The 21740-nt window shown below is 37.2% G+C and overlaps 1 protein-coding gene across 2 annotated transcripts in view; it reads left to right on the forward strand.

The window, feature by feature from the left end:
• The window catches only part of NARS2 (asparaginyl-tRNA synthetase 2, mitochondrial), a 122340-nt gene that overhangs the window by 32846 nt on the left and 67754 nt on the right, over positions 1-21740 (forward strand). The window contains exon 6 of one of the 2 annotated variants that reach the window (XM_059708329.1): positions 19840-19934. The exons of the other annotated variant lie outside the window; for it this stretch is intronic. Coding sequence (XP_059564312.1) covers positions 19840-19934 — 95 coding nt within the window. The remainder of the gene's footprint in view (positions 1-19839; positions 19935-21740) is intronic. 2 annotated transcript variants of the gene reach the window in all.

Consider the following 21740-nt stretch of genomic DNA (forward strand, 5'->3'; position numbering starts at 1 on the left):
TTGCTGTGACTGCTTGAATATTTCCTTCTTACAACTTCCTCCCAAGATTCTCATTTTTTTCCTTCATCTTAATAAGTGGGAGAAAATATTCATTTAGTTGATACATACAAGTGGTTTAGGGGCTGTCACCCTTAAAAGAATAAGTGAGTTTATTTGGGAATAACAGAGGAATTGCAATTTGGGACATGTAAACTATGGCAAAGCATAGGCAAGTCTGAAGAGGCAAAAGGGCAATCAGTTTTATTATTGAGTTCCAGGAGGAAATGGAGAGGGATGTTTTGAACAGGAGTCCATTGGTGGAGAGCAAGAGTTTGAAGTTTGGGCAGTTTCTTATTGGCAATGAGCAGAGAGAGGGCAGTTGCTGTTGCTGAGGCAAGAAGGGAAGAAATGGCCTTCTTCCTGCTGGTTCCATAAGCTGCAACGAAGCGTCCCTTTATGGCCTCCCCACTCCATTTCAAATGTTTCCTTTGTTCACTTTCACAGGACTTGACTCTGGACAGTAGATTTCCCTTCTCACAGAAGGGGCTAGAAAATGGGGTGAGAAGATAGATAATGGTCTGGGACACCTCAGATCCATCTTTAACCCATTCTGACAACTGATAAGCCAAAACCAATATTTTGTGAATGATAGTGAGGAAAACATTTGGTACATTTTTCCGTGCCCCTTCACATTTGGCAGCAAATCTGACTTTTGGCAGCTTGCATTGTTTCTTTTCTGAAAGAAAAAAAAAATCACCTTTTGTTTTGTTCCAGCCTCACTGTGCCCTTGGTTCTTTTCTTGGTTGTCCCTTGCCTTGTTCATTCTCACTTTCTCAGCAGGAAAGCAGACTGTTTACAAATAGTCTGAGCTAACAGCTCCTTCCCTGCTGACCAAATAGTTGCCCAAATGAAACCTTTCTCAGGGCGGAGAGTGGGTGTTCTGGTTAGTGGGTGTTCTGGAATGTAAATGGATCCTTATTTTAAGAAAGATTATTTTTATACTAGAAGTTCAGTGTACATACACACACATTTGTAATGGTTACAAAGTATGGAAACATTAGAAATTATTGGACCAGCAAAAGGCCTACTTGGATAACTTGTTAATAATAAGAAAGTCTCAAAACTGACGTAACCAGCAATGTAGAATGCAGTTTATGGAGCCTGTTTTCCTAGGCGATAGTTATAAGAGAGATACAGTCTGACGGCACGCCAGGGCAAGTTCTGTAGTGTGATAGCAGCCCCCTTTGAGACACAACTCGATGGGGAACATAAAATGACCAAACGACAGATCTTTGGAGCCTATGTTTGTTTTACATGGTCAGAATTCCATACTTAGGAGAGACTGATATACTTTTTTATAAAAGCATTTTGAATCCAGGTGCATTATTCCTTTCACACAAGGAAAAAAAAATAGAGGAACAGCCTGGTATATTAGGAAGATGATTGTTTTAGAAGCTGAAGAATCTGGATTCTGTGACTGGTCTTGCCAAAACTGGTGTCGTATGCCATTGGGCTTAATGTTTTACACGACATTTTAAAGCTTCAGGGTCCTTTTTAAATATAGGTAAAAGGAAAGTTGTATTAAGTTCTCATCTACCTCAAAGGTTCTTTAATTCTTTATCATGTGTATCATGAAAGGCATGGCCTCTATAAAACCCCAGGTGGAATAAAGGAAGAAATGAGGATATTCACTGGTTATGTGGAGCTTACAGGTGGTGAGTACTCTCCTTTCCCTCGTGTTCTTTAAAGGAAATTGCAGATTAGGGCAACGGTGTGCAGTTTTGATTTTAGACCTTTTAGGTTTCTGTGCCATGCTTCATCTTTATGCTTTCTGCTGTCAACTTTTCCTTTCTGGAATTATGAGCAAATAGAATAGAGACAAATGTGGGGGTGGGAGGGTAAAGTAGAAGATGGAAAAAGAGTGAAAGGAGATAAAATAGATGTGGGTGCATCAGTACCTATGGCAGTCAAATGAATTTTCCATTGTTGATTATATTCCTTTCCACTCTTCAGTTAACTGCTGTTTACCCTCCCCTGCTGCAGTTTTACACAAGGCAGAGTCAGACGTGTGTGGCTTTTTCTATTTCATTCCCTTGAGATTTTAACATTACTCAGCTATATTCTGCTATGAGAACAGATAGATAACTGGAGGGCAATTCAAAATATTTATTTAATCTTTTCTTGGAAATCCTCAAAGAAACAGGAGGATTTTAGACCTCCATGATAATGAAACTCACTGGGATACACACATTTAAACATTTTTTGGTAGTTATTGGTTTCCTTTTCCTTGGCTCTGCATTTTCTGTTTGCCAGTGGCAGAAAAAAACTGGCCAGATTTTTTTTCTTATACAGAATGGAGAAAGGCTACATTAAATTGTGTTGCACTAATAAACTGTATATAATCTGGGAAAGTTTAGTTGAATGGGAGTGGGAATGACTTTAAAATCATCCATTGTGATTTTCAAATGTTTTTGCTCAGAAGTCTTTTCCAAACAAAATCTTATGCCAAGATCCAATATATAAATTAGATAAAAATAATGACTCTGTTTATCAGGTAGCTCCAAACTGTATTTGTTTGGTTGATAATTTTATACCCGTTATTTACATGAATCTCTAGCAGAACATTAGAAAGTTGGGAGATTGCAGGAAAAGTCTTAGTTATGTAGGATTTTGTACATATTACAGGACAACCTTGACTCCTGCCCACTGAATGCTCTTACAATTTCCAGTATATTTATTAGGGAACAGTATCATCACCATTGAGAAGCACTAATCTGTCATCTTTCTCCCGGTAATCTTACCCAGTTCCAAAGCTTTGTGTACCATCTAAATATTGAGAACTAAACTTTTTTTAAATAAGTTTTTATTGATTTTACTCAGAGAGCAGAAGGGAGATGGATAGAGAGATAGAAACATCAATGATGATGTTTGAGTGCCTCCTGCATGCCTTCTACTGGGGATCGAGCCCACAATCCCGGTATGTGCCTGATCAGGAATCAAACCGTGACCTCCTGGTTCATGGGTTGATGTTCAACCACTGAGACACATTTTTACCTCTAGCTCCAGCCTCTTTCTGAGCTGCAGTTTTGTCGAAGCAGTTGCCTATTTGACATTTTTTCTGTTATGTCCAATATGCATTCAAACATAATATGTCTTAAATACAATTCTGTTTCTTCCCTCCAAAGCCTCTTTGGCTTCTCGTCTTTCTCAGTAAAAGTCACTGCTACCTCCTCAATTGCTTAAGTTAAGAACCTAGAAGTGAAACTTAATTCGTGCTTCCCCTGCTGTCTTCTCTAACCCCACATCTAATTTATCAGTACATTCTATTGACTTAGCTAATCATAAATCCTCAGCCCCTCCATTTCTATTTCCAACATTACCTGTCTAATTCAAGCCACTGTCTTTACTCCTATTATCTATTCTCTTCTCAGACACTAGTGTAATCTTAATACATATGCCACAACGCTGCTTAAAACATTTCAGTGGTTACTCTGTGTTCTTAAAATCGAAACTCCTTATCATGATTTATAAAGGCACTACAGTGATCTCACTCCTGCTTACCTCTCCAACAGAGTCTTTTAACACACTACTGCTTGAGCTTCTCAAGCTATAGTAACCTACCTTCTACTCCTCGAATATGTGAAGCCCCCTTCCCACCTCTTGTTCTCATGGCTGTTCTTTGTTCCTGGAATATTCTTCTCAGTACAGAGTATCCCAAATGTATTCTCATCCTTCAGGTTTCTGCTTGCATGTTGGTGCTTCAGAGAGTTGTCCCTCCCCACTCCACCCATCCCTGACTCACTTATCCCAACATCTTGTTTCTTTGCATGTTCATTTTCTTTGTTCCCCATTAGACAATGGAAGCTCTTAAAGAGAATTGTCTTATTCATTACTCTTTCTCCACAGTCTAGTACAGTGCCTGGATGAATGAATGACAGGTATATGCAGGTTAGTATGGAAGTACATAGAAAGGTCATCTTTCCTAGCCTAGGCACAGAGTGGGTGGCCCTCTGGGGAGAGGGAGCAGTATACTGTGTATGAAGACCAGAGGTTAATGAGAACTTATATATATATTTCAGAAAGGAAGGGAGAAGGAGAAAGGAATAGAAACAACAATGATGAGAAAGAATCATTGATTGGCTGCTTCCTCCACGCCCCCCACTGGGGACTGAGTTGGCAACCTGGGATTATTCCTTGACCAGGAATCAAACCGTGACATCCTGGTTCATAGGTCAATGCTCAACCACTGAGCAACACCAGCTGGGCAATGAGAACATTTTACAGTTAAACATGACTAGAATGTACAATGTGAGTATGAATTAGAGTGAGAAAGCTTTAGAGAGGTAAATGCCAGAAAATGAAATTTCTTTTATACTAGTTCAAGGGAGGCTATGGGGAACCATCAAAGGATTTTTGTACTGTTTTTAAAATAATCAAAATTTCAGGTTTATAAAGATCACTCTGGCAGAAGGCTTAAGGCTTGATTGGAGGTTTTCAGAAGTATTGAAGACCATGAGACTCTGCGTGTAATGTCTTCCATTGGCCACCTTCTATTTATTAAGGCTTTGTTTAGTCCTTGATTGTGTTAAGAAACTCATTTTGCTTTCTGTTGGGGGAGATGAGTGTTTTGGTACAGTAGTTCTCTACTCCTTTAAACTAAAAAGGACCCTGAAGAGCTTTTGTTTATGTGCATTTTATATATATATATTTGTATTGATTTTTTACAGAGAGGAAGGAAGAGGGATAGAGAGTTAGAAACATCGATAAGAGAGAAACATCGATCAGCTGCCTACTATTCACCCCCTACTGGGGATGTGCCCGCAACCAAGGTACATGCCCTTGACCTGAATCCAACCTGGGACCCTTCAGTCCACAGGCCGACGCTCTATCCATTGAGCCAAACAGGTTAGGGCATGAATTTTATTCTTGATATTTGCATATTAGAAATCATATCTGAGACAACATTTTAAATATTTATTACTTCATTTAAAATTAATTGTAATAAGTTCGTTATATTTAGCATAAATATTTCTATGAAAGATGAATATATTTTTTCTAAAATAAAAAATTAGTGAGAAAAGTGGTATTTTATATATTTGCACTAATATAAAACATCTGGATTCTCTTCTGTCTGCATTCAATCTGTTGCAGTCTTTTGTTTTGGATTAAGTATGTTAAGAAAATCTAGCCTCATATAGATATGTAGTTGGAAAAGAGTATTTTAACAGCCTTTTTAGATTATTGTGTCTGTTCTTTGATAAGATACCACAACTCAACAAATTAGTTTCTTAAAGATTAGATGCAATGTAGAATCTGTACTAGCATCATAATATACTGATCTCTCTGCTGGCTGTTGCTTGTGCCTGGAATAGTCTTCCCAGTTCTTACTATAACATATATTTTCATCCTTTCATAATCCATTACATTGAAATCCTTTGTGTAGCTTACAGTTTGAGTGGATCTTTTACCCATTCATGATTTTGTAGCATCATACACTTGGATAATATTGGTAATCTAAGTTGCGAAGACCTTTTAATTATTGATGCATTTCATTTTATACAGTATCAAAAAATCACATTCATTGATAACACTCTCAATCTCATTTTAAAAAGTCTTTAAAGATTGGGAAGCTATCAAGTTCATAAGGGTAGATAGATTCACATTTTCCAAAATCCCAATTTTTGTTTAAAAAGCTCACATTTTATCATTGTTTAAAAATGCTGTCAGTTGTTTTCCCTGCTGTGATAAGCTCCCTTCATTTAGTTTTGAGGAAAGGTCAGCCAAATATCCAGACTGAATAATCATGTCAGTCACTCTTTCAAGTAAAATTCATGTTCCATGAAACAAAGCAGCTTTCCCAACTCTCAGTTCACACAATCACACCAGCGCTTTTCCTTGAGACAGCAACTACACTTCAGTGCGCAGCACAAGTGCTGTATGTGTGCTTCCCGTTTTGTTACACTGGACGTTAAAAAAACATCATTATCTTTATTCCTCTTTCTGATAGTTTGTTGTTGGTGTATAGAAACTTACTTACTTACTTATTTATTTATTGTTAGTCCTTACCTGAGGATAATTTTTCATTGATTTTTAGAGAGAAGGGAAGAGAGGGGTAGAGACAACGAGAGAGAGAAACATTGATGTGAGAGAGACACATCTATTGGTTGCCTTCTGCACCGCCCCAAATGGGGCCAGGGATTGAACCTGCAGCTGAGATGAGTGCCCTTGACTGGAATCGAACCCGGGCCCCTTCAGTCTGCAGGCCCATGCTCTGTCCACTGAGCCAAACCAGTTAGGATTGACTTTTATATGTTGATTTTGTATCCTGTAGTTTTATTGAATGCATTTATTTGTTCCAATAGTGTTTGGGTGGAGTCCTTAGGGCTTTCTATATATAATATCATGTCATCTGCAAATAGTGACAGTTTTACTTCCTTTCTGATTTGGATGCCTTTTTTTTTTCCTTGTCTAAATGTTCTGGCTAGAACTTCCTGTACTGTGATGAATAAAAATTGTGAAGTGGGCATCCTCATCTTATTTCCTCTAAAGGAAAGGCTTTTAGTATTTCACCATTGAGTATGATATTAGCTGTCATAACATAAAGGCTTGTCATATATGGCCTTTATTGTGTTGAGGTACATTCCCTCTAAACCCAATTTGTTGAGACTTTTTGTCATGAAAAGATGTTGAGTTTTGAGAAATTCTTTTCCTGAGCCTATTGAGATGATCATATGATTCTCACCCTTCATTTTGTTAACATGCTGTGTCATATTGATTGATTTGCAGATGTGGAACCATCTTTGGGTCCCATAAATAAATCCCACTTGTTCGTGGTGTATGACCCTTTGAATGTATTGTTTAATTTGGTTTTCTAATATTTGTTAAGGGTTTTTACATCTACGTTCATCAGGAATATTGGATTGTAATTTTCTTTTCTTGTATTTTCCTTGTCTAGCTTTGGTATTTTCAGGGTAACGCTCCTTCTGAAAAATGAGTTTGAAAGTGTTCCCTCCTCTTACTTACTATATTTTTTGAAGAGTTTGAGAAGGATTGTTATATCTTTTTCAAAAATAAAAGCTCTTGGTTTCATCCATCTTTTCTATTTTTTTTAGTTCCTGTTTCTTTCCACTCAGATATTTATTTCCTTCCTTCAGCTAACTTTGGGCTTAGTTTGTTCTTCTTAGAAAAGTAATAAAGTGTTTTGATGATCAGAGTTAACAGTTTCCTTTGGGGAGGAAAGAGGAATTATTGAAGGATGGGACACTAGTCTTCCCAGTTGTTGCTGTTATGTTCTATCTTATGATGTGGGAAGTAGTAATATAGGCATTTATTTAGGGATAAATTGTCAAGCTGTACATTACTGTACTTTTCTTCATGTGTGTTGCATATTGCAATAGAAAAATTAGAGAACAAAAGATAACATTAGCAGGCTTTTAGTAGTATTTTAGCAAATACTTTTCATAGAAACATAATACTCTTTGGTTCTCATAAGTAAATTATCAATTTTTACAGTGCCTTAAACCTTGTTAACCCCTGCAACAAAAACTGCCTTTTTTAAGAGTTTTAACACATTTCGTACCGCATCAAAATCTCTAAGACATACACCAGGGACCACACGTTTTTGGGCAAACTGCATGTTATTTAAATCATCATAACCACAGATCATAATGCACTTTAGGTGTTGTTTTTCAATGATTATAACATTTTTATTTACAAAACAAACAATTTAAGTTCCTAGTACTTTTTTAATGTATGGTACTGCGTAAAACCTTTTCTTCTATGAAGAGGGACCAAGCAAAATTTACATAAGTATCTAGATTCGCTCCTTTTTCCATGGGCGGCACAAACTCTGCAGGCTCTCGTAGGAAATTTTTTCTTTCCACTCGCTGGAATACACGTAGGTTCATGCTGTTTCATATCACCTGACAACTTTTGGGTGGATCTTTACGAGGTGCTCTCCTTGCACCCCCAGGGGAAGGGCTGGACAGATTTGTCTCTGGTTCCGGAGAGCCTTCATTATTGTCATCCGTTATCCAGTCTCTCACCACCGATAGCAGAAACTGTTTAATACTTCATTTTTGCTTGTCGATTGAGGACGTTGCACACTCTAAATGAATTGAAAAGTCCACAGTTTATAAGTTACAGCACTACTTTTTTTGTCCATTTCATCGTTTTCCTTAGAATGGAACAACACAAAAGGAAGTGTATCAGTTTCATTGGTTTCCTTCCTTTTTCTGAGAGAGGGCATTTCTAAAAGCTCCAGGAACTTGAAGACGAAGACTATTCGAATGACCAAAATACAATGTAACTGCAATGCTTTATGGGTTCGTGCAATTATATAGTTTTTCATAGATTGACCTGCACTGTTTCCACCAATGAGATCGCTTCATTCGATGTGGACAAGACAGTGTGTTGACATCTAAGGTCCATAACAGATGGCACGTGAAAAACGAGAAAACTCGTGAGCGGTCCTTAACAGATGGCGTGCAAAACACGAGAAAGCTCATGAGTGGTACGAAAGGTGTTAACATGTGTAGAAATTGAATTTTTTGTTTATATCCTGTGAGGTTATATTCCTTATTGCCATTATAGTATGCCTCAAAGTTCCTAATAAGGAATGTTTTAGGTAATGTGGTGATACTTAAGTAAGTCCTGTTCCTCAGTGTCTGTTTATTGGTTTTATCATCTAATTCTGAAGCCTCTGGGCACATTTATAAAGTGTAACATCTGTAAAAACAACCTACATTCCTGTCTGAGTCTCATCTTTGCAGTAAAGAAGGCGGATTAAAGATCAAATTGTACCCTCTGTGAGTACAACGACCTCCTCAGCTTGCTTACCGGCATTGTCTGAATTCTTGATCTCGTTTACATTTGCTGAGACTGATAGAAATGAGATCATTTCCCTTGGCAAATGAATGACATAGCATATTGATCATAGAGATCCATATGTTGACTGGATTTTTAAAACAGACTTTACTCTTCAGAACAGTTTTAGGATGATAGCAAAATTAAGCAAAGATATAAATATTTCCCATATACCCCTGCTCCACACATACATACCCTCCCCCATTATCAACATCCCACACATGAGTGGTACAGATATTATAATTGACTAGAGGCCCAGTGCACAAGCCCTCGGGGAATGTCCAGCTGATGGCTTAGGACCGCTCCCTGGGAGTAGCGGGCCTAAGCCGTCAGTTGGATATCCTTAGTGCTACCGTGGAGGTGGGAGAGGCTCCCCACACCGCCACTACGCTCGCCAGCTGTGAGCCTGGCTCAGGGCTTCTGGCTGAGTGGTTCTCCCCCTGTGAGAGCGCACTGACCACCAGGGGGAAGATCCTGCATTGAGCATCTGCCCCCTGGTGGTCAGTGCACATCATAGCGACCAGTTGTTCCTCCGTTCAGTTGATTTGCATATTAGCTTTTTATTATATAGGATTACCCTACATTGTTTATCAGCCACAAGTTTGACATGCTTGCCCTACATTAATGCAACATTGTCACCCAAAGTCCATAGTTTACATAAGGGTTCGCTCTGTGTTGTACATTCTCCATGTTTGGACAAATGTATAATGGCATGTATCCACTCTTATAGTGTCATATGGAATAGTTTCACGGCTCCAAAACCTTCCATCTTCTGCCTATTCATCCCTCTCCTCCCAGCCCCTGGCAACCACTGATGTTTTTAGTATCTCCATGGTTTTGTCTTTTCCAGAATGTGATATACACTTGACCCTTGACAATGTGTGGTTTAGGGGTACTGACCCAGCACACTGTTGAAAATCTTCATAATAACTTAAGTCCACCCTCCACATACCCAGGTGGATTCCCAACCATGGATGGAAATACAGTCAGTCCTTGAACAACACAGATAGGATTTCACATATAAGAGGATCCGTGCAGTTCAGGGGTCAATTGTAGTTGTACTCATGTAGTATGTAGCCTTTTCAGAATGGCTTCTTTCACTTAGTAATAAGCATTTGTTTCCTTCATGTCTTTTCATGGCTTGATAGCTTATTTCTTTTTAGTATTGAATAATATTTTATTATCTGGATGTACCATAGTTTATTTATCCATTGCCCTAGTGAAGGACATCTTGGTCGCTTCCAAGTTTTGGCAATTATGAATTAAGCTGCCATAAACATCTGTGTGCAGGTTTTCATGTGAATGTAAGTTTTTAGCTCTTTGGGTAATGGCAAGAGTATTTTTAGTTTTATAAGGAACCACCAAACTATCTTCCAAAGTAGCTGTGTCTTTTACATTTCTACCAGAATGAATGAGAGTTTCTATTGCTCCACATCCTCAACAGCATTCAGTGTTCTAATAGGTGTGTAGTGGTATTGACTGGCTTTTCAGTGTGCATGGCCAGGATACTGCTTGTGAGTTATTTTCTGTGAACACATGGTTGGTATACCCACCCACCCATCCACCCATCCACCCATCCTCAGCCATTAAAATGAGCAGCAGGTAGTTCTTTCATCAATCTGTGAGCCAGTTATTTTTGGAAAGTTAGTACATCTAAAGGAGTAAAAAACTTGGAGAACGTTCTGTTAGTTTCTTCAGGCTGTTAACAAACCAAATTGATTCATGAGTGAATAAATTGGGACTTTGTCTATGTAATCTCCTCCAGACATACCACAAATTTCAAAAACTCTTAAGATGAAAGATTCATATTAAATACCTTTTGTTTCATGGTGTCAACCCATGAAATTAAAAAATATTATAGTTCCTCTGGGATGTTCTCTCTTATTCATTACTGTAACCCTGCACTAAGCCTAGTACCTGGCACATAGTAATCACTGTAAATATTTGTTGAACTGAAAAATGAATTGAAGTAGGGTTTGGAAATATGGGAGATATCTGCATTGAGATAAAACACAAATTTATTATTCAATGAAGAGAGCTTAGAAAAGTCTCCATTCATGTTAACGCTAAGGAATACAGTCAAAATGCTGAATAATCAATTAAAATATACTGTAAAGTCTCTACATTAAATTAGTGTGGTATTGGTGCACAAATAAACCAATGGGATAGATAAAAGCTCAGAAATAGATCCAAGTTTGTATGGAAATATATAAAGACAGTATCTCAAATCACTGAGGTAAGAGGTTACTAGGTCAGCTTGGTGGATATATAATTGTATCAACCAGGAATAAGTTGAGGAATTTTTTATTTACATTGTGGCAGATAGAGTGGTGTGAATATATGTTTTTTCCTGAGGAACTTCAGGATAATGATAATATGGTAATTTCTGGTGTTTTTAGAATATCCATAATATCTGTGATTCTTAAAATTATGGTTCATAATTCATTGACTCTTATCCCATCTTTAACATTTGTCTTTCAGCCTCTGATATTTTCTCTTACTCGGGATATAAAAGAATATAAAGACATTTCTTAAAGTACTGTACACTGAAATATATATTTGGAATCAGCTTTTGTTCATTGTGAAAACAATATTTCTGAATATAAACCATCAAGAAGGCTTGTTATAACTGAACTACCAAACAAAATAGAGATAGACTCATAGGTAGAGAGCAGACAAACAGCTCAGGGGTGGTGGGGATGGTAGTGGAGGGATTGATCAAAAAAGAAAAAACTTATGGACAAGGACAGCAGTGCAGTGATTACGGGGGAAGAGGGGGATGGGTGGAGGTGGCAGAGGGCATAGAGGGGTTAAATGGTGATGGAAAAATAAAATTAAATTTAAAAAAAAGAGAGAGAACCAAGATGGCGGCATAGGTTAACGCCGGAGTTTGCTGCTTTGAACAACTACTTCAAAAGTGAAACCAAAAAACGGAAGGGACATCACCCAGAACCACAGGAACGCTGGCTGAGTGGAAGTCCTACAACTAGGAGGAAAGAGAAACGCACACGGACACTCAGAGGAGGCGCAGTGCTGAAGTCAAATTCTGAGGTGCGGAGTGCGCGGAGCGGGCTGGCGGCGGAGGGCGCGGTTGTTGTTTTCAATCGGGAGGGAGTCACAGACTCTGAGCACCAGATCCGGGCGAGTCTTTAGAGACCCAGACTCAAACGGGAGAAGCGGGACTGTCTGGCTTCGGTCAGAGCGAGTGCAGCTTTCTCTCCGAGCTTTGCAGCGGGTGCTGGGACTCAGAGAGGCAGAGCCCCTGGGGACAGGACTGAGAGCCGCCATAACTGCTCTCTCCGGCCCACCCTGTTGATCCTGTGCGACCCGCCCCGCCCAAGCCCTGCACAGAGGCATTTGCCGGATAGCCTCAGGCAAAGGCTAGATTAGCACCTCCCTAGAGGACAGAAGTTCTCTCACTGCTGACACAGGTGATTCTCATAGCCACTTGGCCTGGAGGTCAAACCCTCCCTGGAATTAGCTACAACAATCAAGATTTAACTATAAGACTGCGAACAAAGACCACTAGGGGGTGCACCAAGGAAGCATAACAAAATGCGGAGACAAAGAAACGGACAGAATTGTCAATGGAAGATATAGAGTTCAGAACCACACTTTTAAGGTCTCTCAAGAACTGTTTAGAAGCTGCCGATAAACTTAATGAGATCTACACGAAAACTAATGAGACCCTCGATCTTATATTGGGGAACCAACTAGAAATTAAGCATACACGGACTGAAATAACGAATATTATACAGACGCCCGACAGCAGACCAGAGGAGCGCAAGAATCAAGTCAATGATTTGAAATGCGAGGAAGCAAAAAACATCCAACCGGAAAAGCAAAATGAAAAAAGAATCCAAAAATGCGAGGATAGTGCAAGGAGCCTCTGGGACAGCTTCAAGCGTACCAACATCAGAATTATAGGGGTGCCAGAAGATGAGAGAGAGCAAGATATTGAAAACCTATTTGAAGAAATAATGACAGAAAACTTCCCCCACCTGGTGAAAGAAATGGACTTACAGGTCCAAGAAGCGCGGAGAACCCCAAACAAAAGGAATCCAAAGAGGACCACACCAAGACACATCATCATTAAAATGCCAAGAGCAAAAGATAAAGAGAGAATCTTAAAAACAGCAAGAGAAAGTAACTCAGTTACCTACAAGGGAATACCCATACGACTGTCAGCTGATTTCTCAACAGAAACTTTGCAGGCCAGAAGGGAGTGGCAAGAAATATTCAAAGTGATGAATACCAAGAACCTACAACCAAGATTACTTTATCCAGCAAAGCTATCATTCAGAATTGACGGTCAGATAAAGACCTTCACAGATAAGGAAAAGCTAAAGGAGTTCATCACCACCAAACCAGGATTATATGAAATGCTGAAAGGTATCCTTTAAGAAGAGGAAGAGGAAGAAAAAGGTAAAGATATAAATTATGAACAACAAATATGCATCTATCAACAAGTGAATCTAAGAATCAAGTGAATAAATCATCTGATGAACAGAATGAACTGTTGATTATAATAGAATCAGGGACATAGAAAGGGAATGGACTGACTATTCTTGGGGGGGAAAGGGGTGTGGGAATTGTGGGAAGAGACTGGACAAAAATCGTGCACCTATGGATGAGGACAGTGGGTGGGGAGTGAGGGCGGAGGGTGGGGCGGGAACTGGGAGGAGGGGAGTTATGGGGGGGGGGGAAAGAGGAACAAATGTAATAATCTGAACAATAAAGATTTAATTAAAAAAAATTTTTTAAAAAATGTTATCTCATTACTTGTATCATACTTACTGATTTTTGTCATGGTGTTTCGATAGTATGTAAAATACTTGGATTTTTGTTTAATTTATTATGTTTAGTTATCTTGTTTTCTTTCAGGTACAGCAGGAATCTATTCATTTGGAAAGGTTAGAAATTTGGAAAGTTCATTTTTACGTGGTTTATTTTGGATCTTATAATTCATTTCCCTTTCAGAAAATATAATAATTATATTCACAGGGCAGCCAGAAGACTGTTTACTGCATCATATAGATAAAATACGGCAACTATTAAAGAAACTTTACGGAACACTAGTAATTAAACAAAACAGGAACAGTGAAACTGAATAAGAAACATTTTATTTTATGCTTGAAGAAAATAAAAAGTACTGACACTTGGGATACATTTTTAAGATTTGTAAATATTGATCTGTGGGTTTGTTTTTTGTAAATTTGAACATACAGAAAATTACTGAGAACAAGACAATAAACAACCAAATGCCATCACCCAGCTCAATATTTTGCTTCAGAAACTTTTAAAAATAAACTAAACGTGGCATTTTTAGGATCATGTTTGATTTTTACTTTATTTTTTTTATTTTTACTTTAAAATTCATAACTCTTATAGTGCTTGATGTAGATTTGGGTCATTTTGAGACGTGCAGGCATAAAGAGAGAAGGAAATAAAGCTGTCCCAAAGATAACTGGGTGAGAGCAGAGGGTTGTAAGAGAGTATATCCATATATGCCTTCTTTGGAACTGAGTGAGTCACGTCCTTGAGAAAGAAAAAGATGTGGTGATCAGATTATATTGACAATACTATCTTATCATCTTTTCTCAATCTTCCTGTTTGGTGGGTATCAAAATTAGGTAGATGCTGTTGGGATACTGGTCAGAGGAAAAAAGATGTCTTTTATATTTAGCCCAAAACTGCAATTAATTATGCAGGATATCTATAAATTAGGTGTTTATTGGCATGGGTGGAAGGGAGATAGACTCATAATATTCACTTCATTTACTTCTCTGAAGAAAATGAAAACTTTTCTCAAAGCTACTTTAAACTTAACCATATATTCAAAATATATTATCTACATTTTGTATTTTTAAAAATTCTTATAGGCATTAAGATGATTGGTGATATTAAAGAAAAACCATAGTAAACATCCATTTACAGCTTTACGTGGAAAACTAATAGAAAACTACTTCTAGGCACTATAGTAATGAAAGTTAACATGAGAAATAACTTCTTTCTGTTGTACTACTTGCTTGTCAGCACCTGTGTTTGAAAGCAAACATCACACTAACGGTGCATATGTTGACCAGCACAGCCAGGACTCTCCGCCAGCAGTGTTTATGGCTCAGTGTGCCACAGGAGCTTACGGTGCTATCCTTGCATGTTCATTAGACTTTGTCTCCTCTGATCCCGATTGCTGACCCCTCTGCTTACACTTCACCTCACTCTTCTAGTCAACAAGCACTTGTGGAACAATTACTTGTCTCTAGCACTGGGCTAGTTCCTTAGCATACCGAGATGTGTACTAGTAAACTTGATCTCAAATATCTCAGTATCCTTTGGCCTTCTCTTCTGTTGGCCTGCCCCACTATTTTCATTTTAAGTAGTGCAGTGATAGACTTTTGTAACTATCCAAGATCTTCCTGGTATTTAATTTTGTTTCATACTTTGTTCCTGGCTTTTTTATTTTTCTGTTGGTGCTGATCTGATCAAAGAAATCCATGCTACTATAGGATAAAAGATAAAATCCTTACGGTTTATGTGTTAAAGAATATACAGGAAATAAAACCAGTATACTGTTTACTTTGAGTAATTGCTGACGATACCTCAGAATCCAACCTTTTTTTAAAATTGATTTTAGAGAGAGGAAAAGACAGATATCAGTGTAAGAGAGAAGCTTTGATCTATTGCCTCCAGTACACACCCCAACGAGGGATCGAACCCGCAACGTGGGTATGTGCCCTGACTGGGAATTGAACCCGCACTTTTTGGCATATGGGACAATGCTCCAACCAACTGAGCAACACTGGCCAGGGCAGAATCCAACTTTTTTTAAAACGCTATTTTAAATTTATTTTTTAATTAGATAATGTAGTTCATATTTCAAAAGAAAGCTTTTAACAGTACAGAAGGATTCCATCCTAATTTTGTTCCCCAGTGATCTAGTTTTCCTCCCCAGAATCAATCATTGTTAATGTTAACTCTTCTTGCGACTCCTGAAAATATTGTGTGGCAGTATCACATTGAACCTAGGCATAGAAGTTCTGGAGCCAGACCACTCTGTTCACTTTCTGTGTCACATTAGGCAAGTTTAGTTATTAACCTCTGTGTCTCAGCTTCTTCCTCTATCTATAAGTGGGCTACTAATACTTACCTCATTGGGTTGCTTGTAAACTCCTTAGCACAGTGCATGGCACATAATGAGTGTTTAGTGTATATTGGCTGTAGTTGTTTTTGTAGAAATACGTGTATCTGAAAGTGTGTGTGTGTGTGTGTGTATGTATATATATTTACTGTTGAAAGTATTATAGATGTCCCTCTTTTTTCCCCCATTGACTCCCTCCACCGTCCCCATCCTCCCCCAGGCTTTTGACACATTATTGTCTGTGTCTATGGGTTATGCATATATGCATACAAGTTCTTTGATTAATCTCTCCCCACCTACCCTACCCATCCCCGCCTTCTCTCTGAAATTTGTCAGTCTGTTCCATGCTTCTGTGTTTCTGGATCTGTTTTGTTCACCAGTTTATTTTGTTCATTAGATTACATATATGAATGAGATCATGTGATACTTATCTTTCTCTGACTGGCTTATTTTGCTTAGCTTAATACTCCAGGTCTCTCCATGCTGTCTCAAAGTGTAAGAGATTCTTCTTTTTTACTGCTACTTAGTATTCCATGGTGTAAATGTACCACATCTTTTTAGAATGTAAATTTTTTTAACCTCAGGAATATAGAGTTGAGATAAACATATTTTCATTCATAGCACACTGTTTTTATTGGTCTTTGCAGGGCCCTTCTTTCTCATGAGTCTACAGCTCATTTCGGTGTTCCTGACTGGATTGGGCTTGGTCATTTGATGGGTTGGTTGGGAACTGGCTGGTCTATGATGGCCTCATGAGATGACCCTTCTCCGAATATTCCTCAGATTCCTATATTATGCTAATCAGGGCATGATCTCTGTGGTGGAATAGTTCAGGAAAGAATGTGAAAATGCACAAGCACTTTGCAAGCCACAATTTTTGTCCATTTTGTTACCATACCCTTGGCCAGAGAAGTCACATGGCCAAGCTCAGAGTTAGTGTGTGATATGCCAAGGGGCGCAGATGTGGAGAGGTGTGGAAAATTGGAGCCATTAATGCCATTAAGCTAATGCAGACCTCTCTAGTAACTACACTCTTGTATCTGGTGGTTGCCTCCCACACACTTTCTGACCAGAAGCAAACCGCAACCCAGGTATGTGCCCTTGATGGGGAATTGAACCCAAGACCCTCATGCATGGGTCAACATTCTAAGCACTGAGCAACACCAGCCAGGGCAAAATGCTTGTTTTAATTTGCATGTCTCTATTCCTAGTGAATTTGAGTGTTTCCTTAGACATCTTAGCCATTTGAATATCCCTTTCTGTAAATCTGCTTTTTCTGAAAATTATATTCCTTGACCAGTTGAGGAGCAACTTATTTTCTCATTCTTATTTCCTTGGCAGAAAGTACTTATATATTCTGTCCATTGAGCACTTGTCAGTTTTAGGTGTTGAAATATTTTATTTGTAAATCTGTCATTCTTCTGCTAACTTTGCCTCTATCTGCCGTTATTAAATTTTAATGTCCTTAAATTTGTCAACTTTTCAATTTATCACCATTGGCAAAGTCACAAAGTTGGATGCTTAATTCATATATTTTATTCTTTCTTCATTACTAACAGAAGTATCTAAGATTTCAAATCTTAAATTTACAATCCTACGTTAGTAGTTTTTACCCTGTCGGATTCTATAATTACTTGTTTATGTACACTTCTTTAAAATATGAGGTAAAATACCTGTAACATAAAATTATCTATTTTACAGGGTAAATTTCCATGGCATTTAGTGCATTTACAATGTTATGTGACTACCACCTCTATCAAGTTCCAAAACATTTTCATTATCTCAAAAGAAAACCCCGTGCCCGTTATGTAATCACTTCCCATTTCTCCCCTCAGATCATGGTTCTCACTAATCAGTCTCTATGGATGTATCTGTCCTAGATATTTCATGTAAATAGGATCATACAACATGTGGCCTTTTGTGGCTCTCTTTTACTTAGTATAATGTTTTCAAGATTTATCCATGTTTTAGCATAAGATTTTTTATCTGATGTCTGAATATTATTCCATCATTTAGATATATTACATTTTGTTTATCTATTTATTTGTTGATGGACATATGAGTTTTTTCTACCTTTGGCTATTGGCAACTGTGAGTAGTGCTGTTGTAAGCCTTAATGTACAGTATTTATTTGAGTACCTGGGTTTAATTCTTTTAGGTATATATCTTGGAGTAGAATTAGTAGGTTATCAGTTACTAGAGGCCCAGCGCACGAAATCATGCGCACGTACGGTCCCTAGGCCTCCCCAGTGGGGAGGGTGCAGGAGGCAGCTGATCGATGTTTCTAACTCTCTATCCCTCTCCCTTCCTCTCTATAAAAAATCAATAAAATATATTTAAAAAATAAAATAAAAAGCAACAATAGCCCTAGCTGGTTTGGTTCAGTGGATAGAGCATCAGCCTGCAGACTGAAGAATCCAAGGTTTGATTCTGGTCAAGGGCACGTACCTCGGTTACAGGCTCAGGTGGGGGTGCGTGTGGGAGGCAACCAATTGATGTGTCTCTTTCACATCGATGTTTCTCTCTCTGTGTCTCTCCCCCTCCCGCTCTCTCTAAAAAAATTTTTTTTTAAATCAGTGGGAAAATATTCTTAAATGAGGATTAATAACAACAACAAATAGGATACTAGAAACCTATATAATTTTATTAATGAATGTCACCTCAATAAATTTAATAAAAAAATAAATTGATAAATATTAGAAAAAATATATAAAATTTGGTACGTTTAATATCATTATGTAATCATTATTTAAAAAGCAATGATAGGACATTTAAAACCAATATCAAAGTAGGATTGAAAAATAATAGGCAACTACAGAATAAGAGAATTATTTCAATTGGTAATTTTTATACTAGATTTCTCATTAATACACATTCATACCTATACATGATATGTAACATGATATGTAGAATTTTTAGAACAACCAGTGGGATTGAATAAGATACCTTCATTCCATGTGTTTCTATAATTCTCTTCAAAGGAGTCTTCCATCCTCTATTGTATATTTAAAATTGACTTTGTTACTTTTATAGTAACTGCACCATTGCAATAAAACATTTTCAAATAAATGCACAACTTGAAATACAAAGGTTGATAAATTAGTTAGAATTGTGTTAGAATTTTTTCTTTCAAAAAAATTAGGTATAATAGTCATAACTTGATCCAGAAGCTTTGTTGATTATACTATTTAAGTTGTGTTTGGACTCTAAATAATTTTTTTACCTTGACTGTTATAAATGTTGGCTAGCTTGTTAGCTACCCATTTCAAATGGAATAATGACCCTAAATATTTTTAAATCTAATTATCTATCATGTCTTTTAAAGATAGGGTTCTGCTCTTCTTACCTCCAAGTAGTGGAGAAAATTAAATGGAATAATGTGTTTAAAAGTTTATAATGTGTTTATTAAAATCTGTATTAAGAGCATTATTATTAATAACTTAATAACAGTTCTAGAGACCATCCCCTTAAAAAATTAAATCTTAATCATGGGTCAAAATTTTAAGAGATTCTATAATTATTCATATTTAAAAATTTTAATTCAGAATCTCTTGCCTTGGTTTGCCCCTCAATCAGAAACACTTCGGGAGAAGTTTCTTTTGTGACAAAAGTATTTTGTCCTTTGGTTGTTGTATGTTTTGAAAATATGGAGTAAACTTCATTGACTTAAGCATTTCCCAAGCAGCCATTTTCTCTGTTAGGTATGTACTGAGAATGGTTTTTATTTTTATGAGCATAACCTGGCCTTACATTGTTTAATTGTGTTATGATTTTTAGTTGTGGCACATACGTAAGTGTGAAAATCAGAGCAAAGCATGTAATAGCTTTTTGTGGCTTATGTTTTTCATTTGCAGCCTTCAAGCAAAGCAAAGGTACCTGAAGAGAATTTCTTTGATGTTCCTGCTTTCTTAACTGTCTCGGGACAACTTCACCTAGAAGTGATGTCAGGGTACAGAATTTTCTTTTCGCTTTTCTTTTAATGGACTACTGATTATGGGTTGGGTGGGAGTGAAATAATGCTTTCTTTCCCAATGTTAAAATCTAAAAATTGAAATCACTCCACTTGGATTCACCAAAAGTACATTTGGAATGACATGACAAATGTCATTTTTTTTTTTTTAGTAAGTTTCTTCAAAAAAAAAAATCACGTTAGTCTAGACTTTTGTTTTTAGTGAAAAATGTAGCACTAGAAATATGAAGTTGTGATTTTTTAAAATTTCACCAATCTTTTTTAAAAATAGTGAAAATTTAAATATAATTAATCATATTATGAAAATAAAGTTATAATTCCCACCCAAACCAGGAAATAGGCCATTTCATTAAAAAAACAAAGGTACTTGAAACAAATAGGAGAAAAATATTTTTAATAATTGGTTTACATAAGGAAATTAACCCACAAAACCATTATGAGAGACATATGACAAATTAGAGTCTTAGAAGGGCAGGTCATATTAATTTTAGCGATTCTCAAATCTCTGGTAAATCACTATACTCCTTTTGACCCAACTTTCCTTTTCCTTAAAACGGAATTGGACAGAAAGATTTTTAAAGTTCTATCTAAGTCTTATATTCTGTGATTCTGTGAGTAATTTCTTAATGCCGATTCAACAAGCACTGGGTTTCTTTTATATATCTTTGTTTTCTCATATAGAGCTTGAGGCCCAAAAACATCTTGAAGAGCCTGGCCAGTGTGGTTCAGTGGTTGAACATCACCCATTGAATCAAGAGGTCACGGTTCGATTCCAGGTCAGGGCACATGCCAGGTTTCAGGCACAATCGCCAGTAGGGAGCGTGTAGGAGGCAGCTGGTCAATGATTCTCTCTTATTGATGTTTCTATCCCTCTCTCCTCTCTGAAATCAATAAAAACATATTTAAAAAAAAAAAATCTCTTGAAGCCCTAGTTGGTTTGGTTCAGTGGATAGAGCCTTGGACCGCAGACTGAAGAAATGGCTCCAGTGAAAGCAAGGGACTATTTATGTGTTTCCCATTGTTCTTAAAATGTACAAGTGGGGAAACTCGGGGGATATATAATAGAATAGTGTTCATGTTTATCTTGTTACATACTTTATTGTCAGGATGGAAAGTGGTGGAATAAAGATGATCTTGAAAATAACATGTACTTTACTTAGATTCTTTTCTGATTTATCTTTGAGGCAGAAACAATTCAAATAATCAAATAATAGACAATATTATTAGAATACTGTACAGAAAAACTATCATCATATGGCCCCATAAGATTGTAGGATCTGCAGAGCTGTATGTGGGAAGGGCCTTGTCAGGAATGTCATGGAAAGTAACTTAACACCTGTCAAAGTGTAATTTTTTTAAATTTTAATTTTTTAAATTTTATTGTCATTACCACCACCCTCTTTAGCAACCATCAGCCAAAATATAAAGAACATCTATAAGTCTGATTCTGTTTTGTTTATTTGTTTTGTGTTTTATTTAGATTCCACGTGTAAGTGAAATCATACAGTATTTGTCTTTCTCATTTTGACTTATTTCACTTACAAGCATAGTATCCTCTAGGTTTGTCCATGTTGTCCTAAAAGGCAATATTTCATTCTTTTTTATTGCTGAATAATATTTCATTGTGTATATTAATAGTATATACCACCTCTTGTTTATCCTTCATCTCTGGATGGACAGCTATGTTGCTTCTATATCTTGGCTATTACTAGTAATGCTGCAGTGAACGTAGGGGTGCAAATATCTTTTCAAATTAGTGTTTTGTTTTCTTTGGATAAATACCCA

This window comes from Myotis daubentonii, chromosome 9 (genome assembly GCF_963259705.1).
Source record: "Myotis daubentonii chromosome 9, mMyoDau2.1, whole genome shotgun sequence".
NCBI lineage: Eukaryota > Metazoa > Chordata > Mammalia > Chiroptera > Vespertilionidae > Myotis > Myotis daubentonii.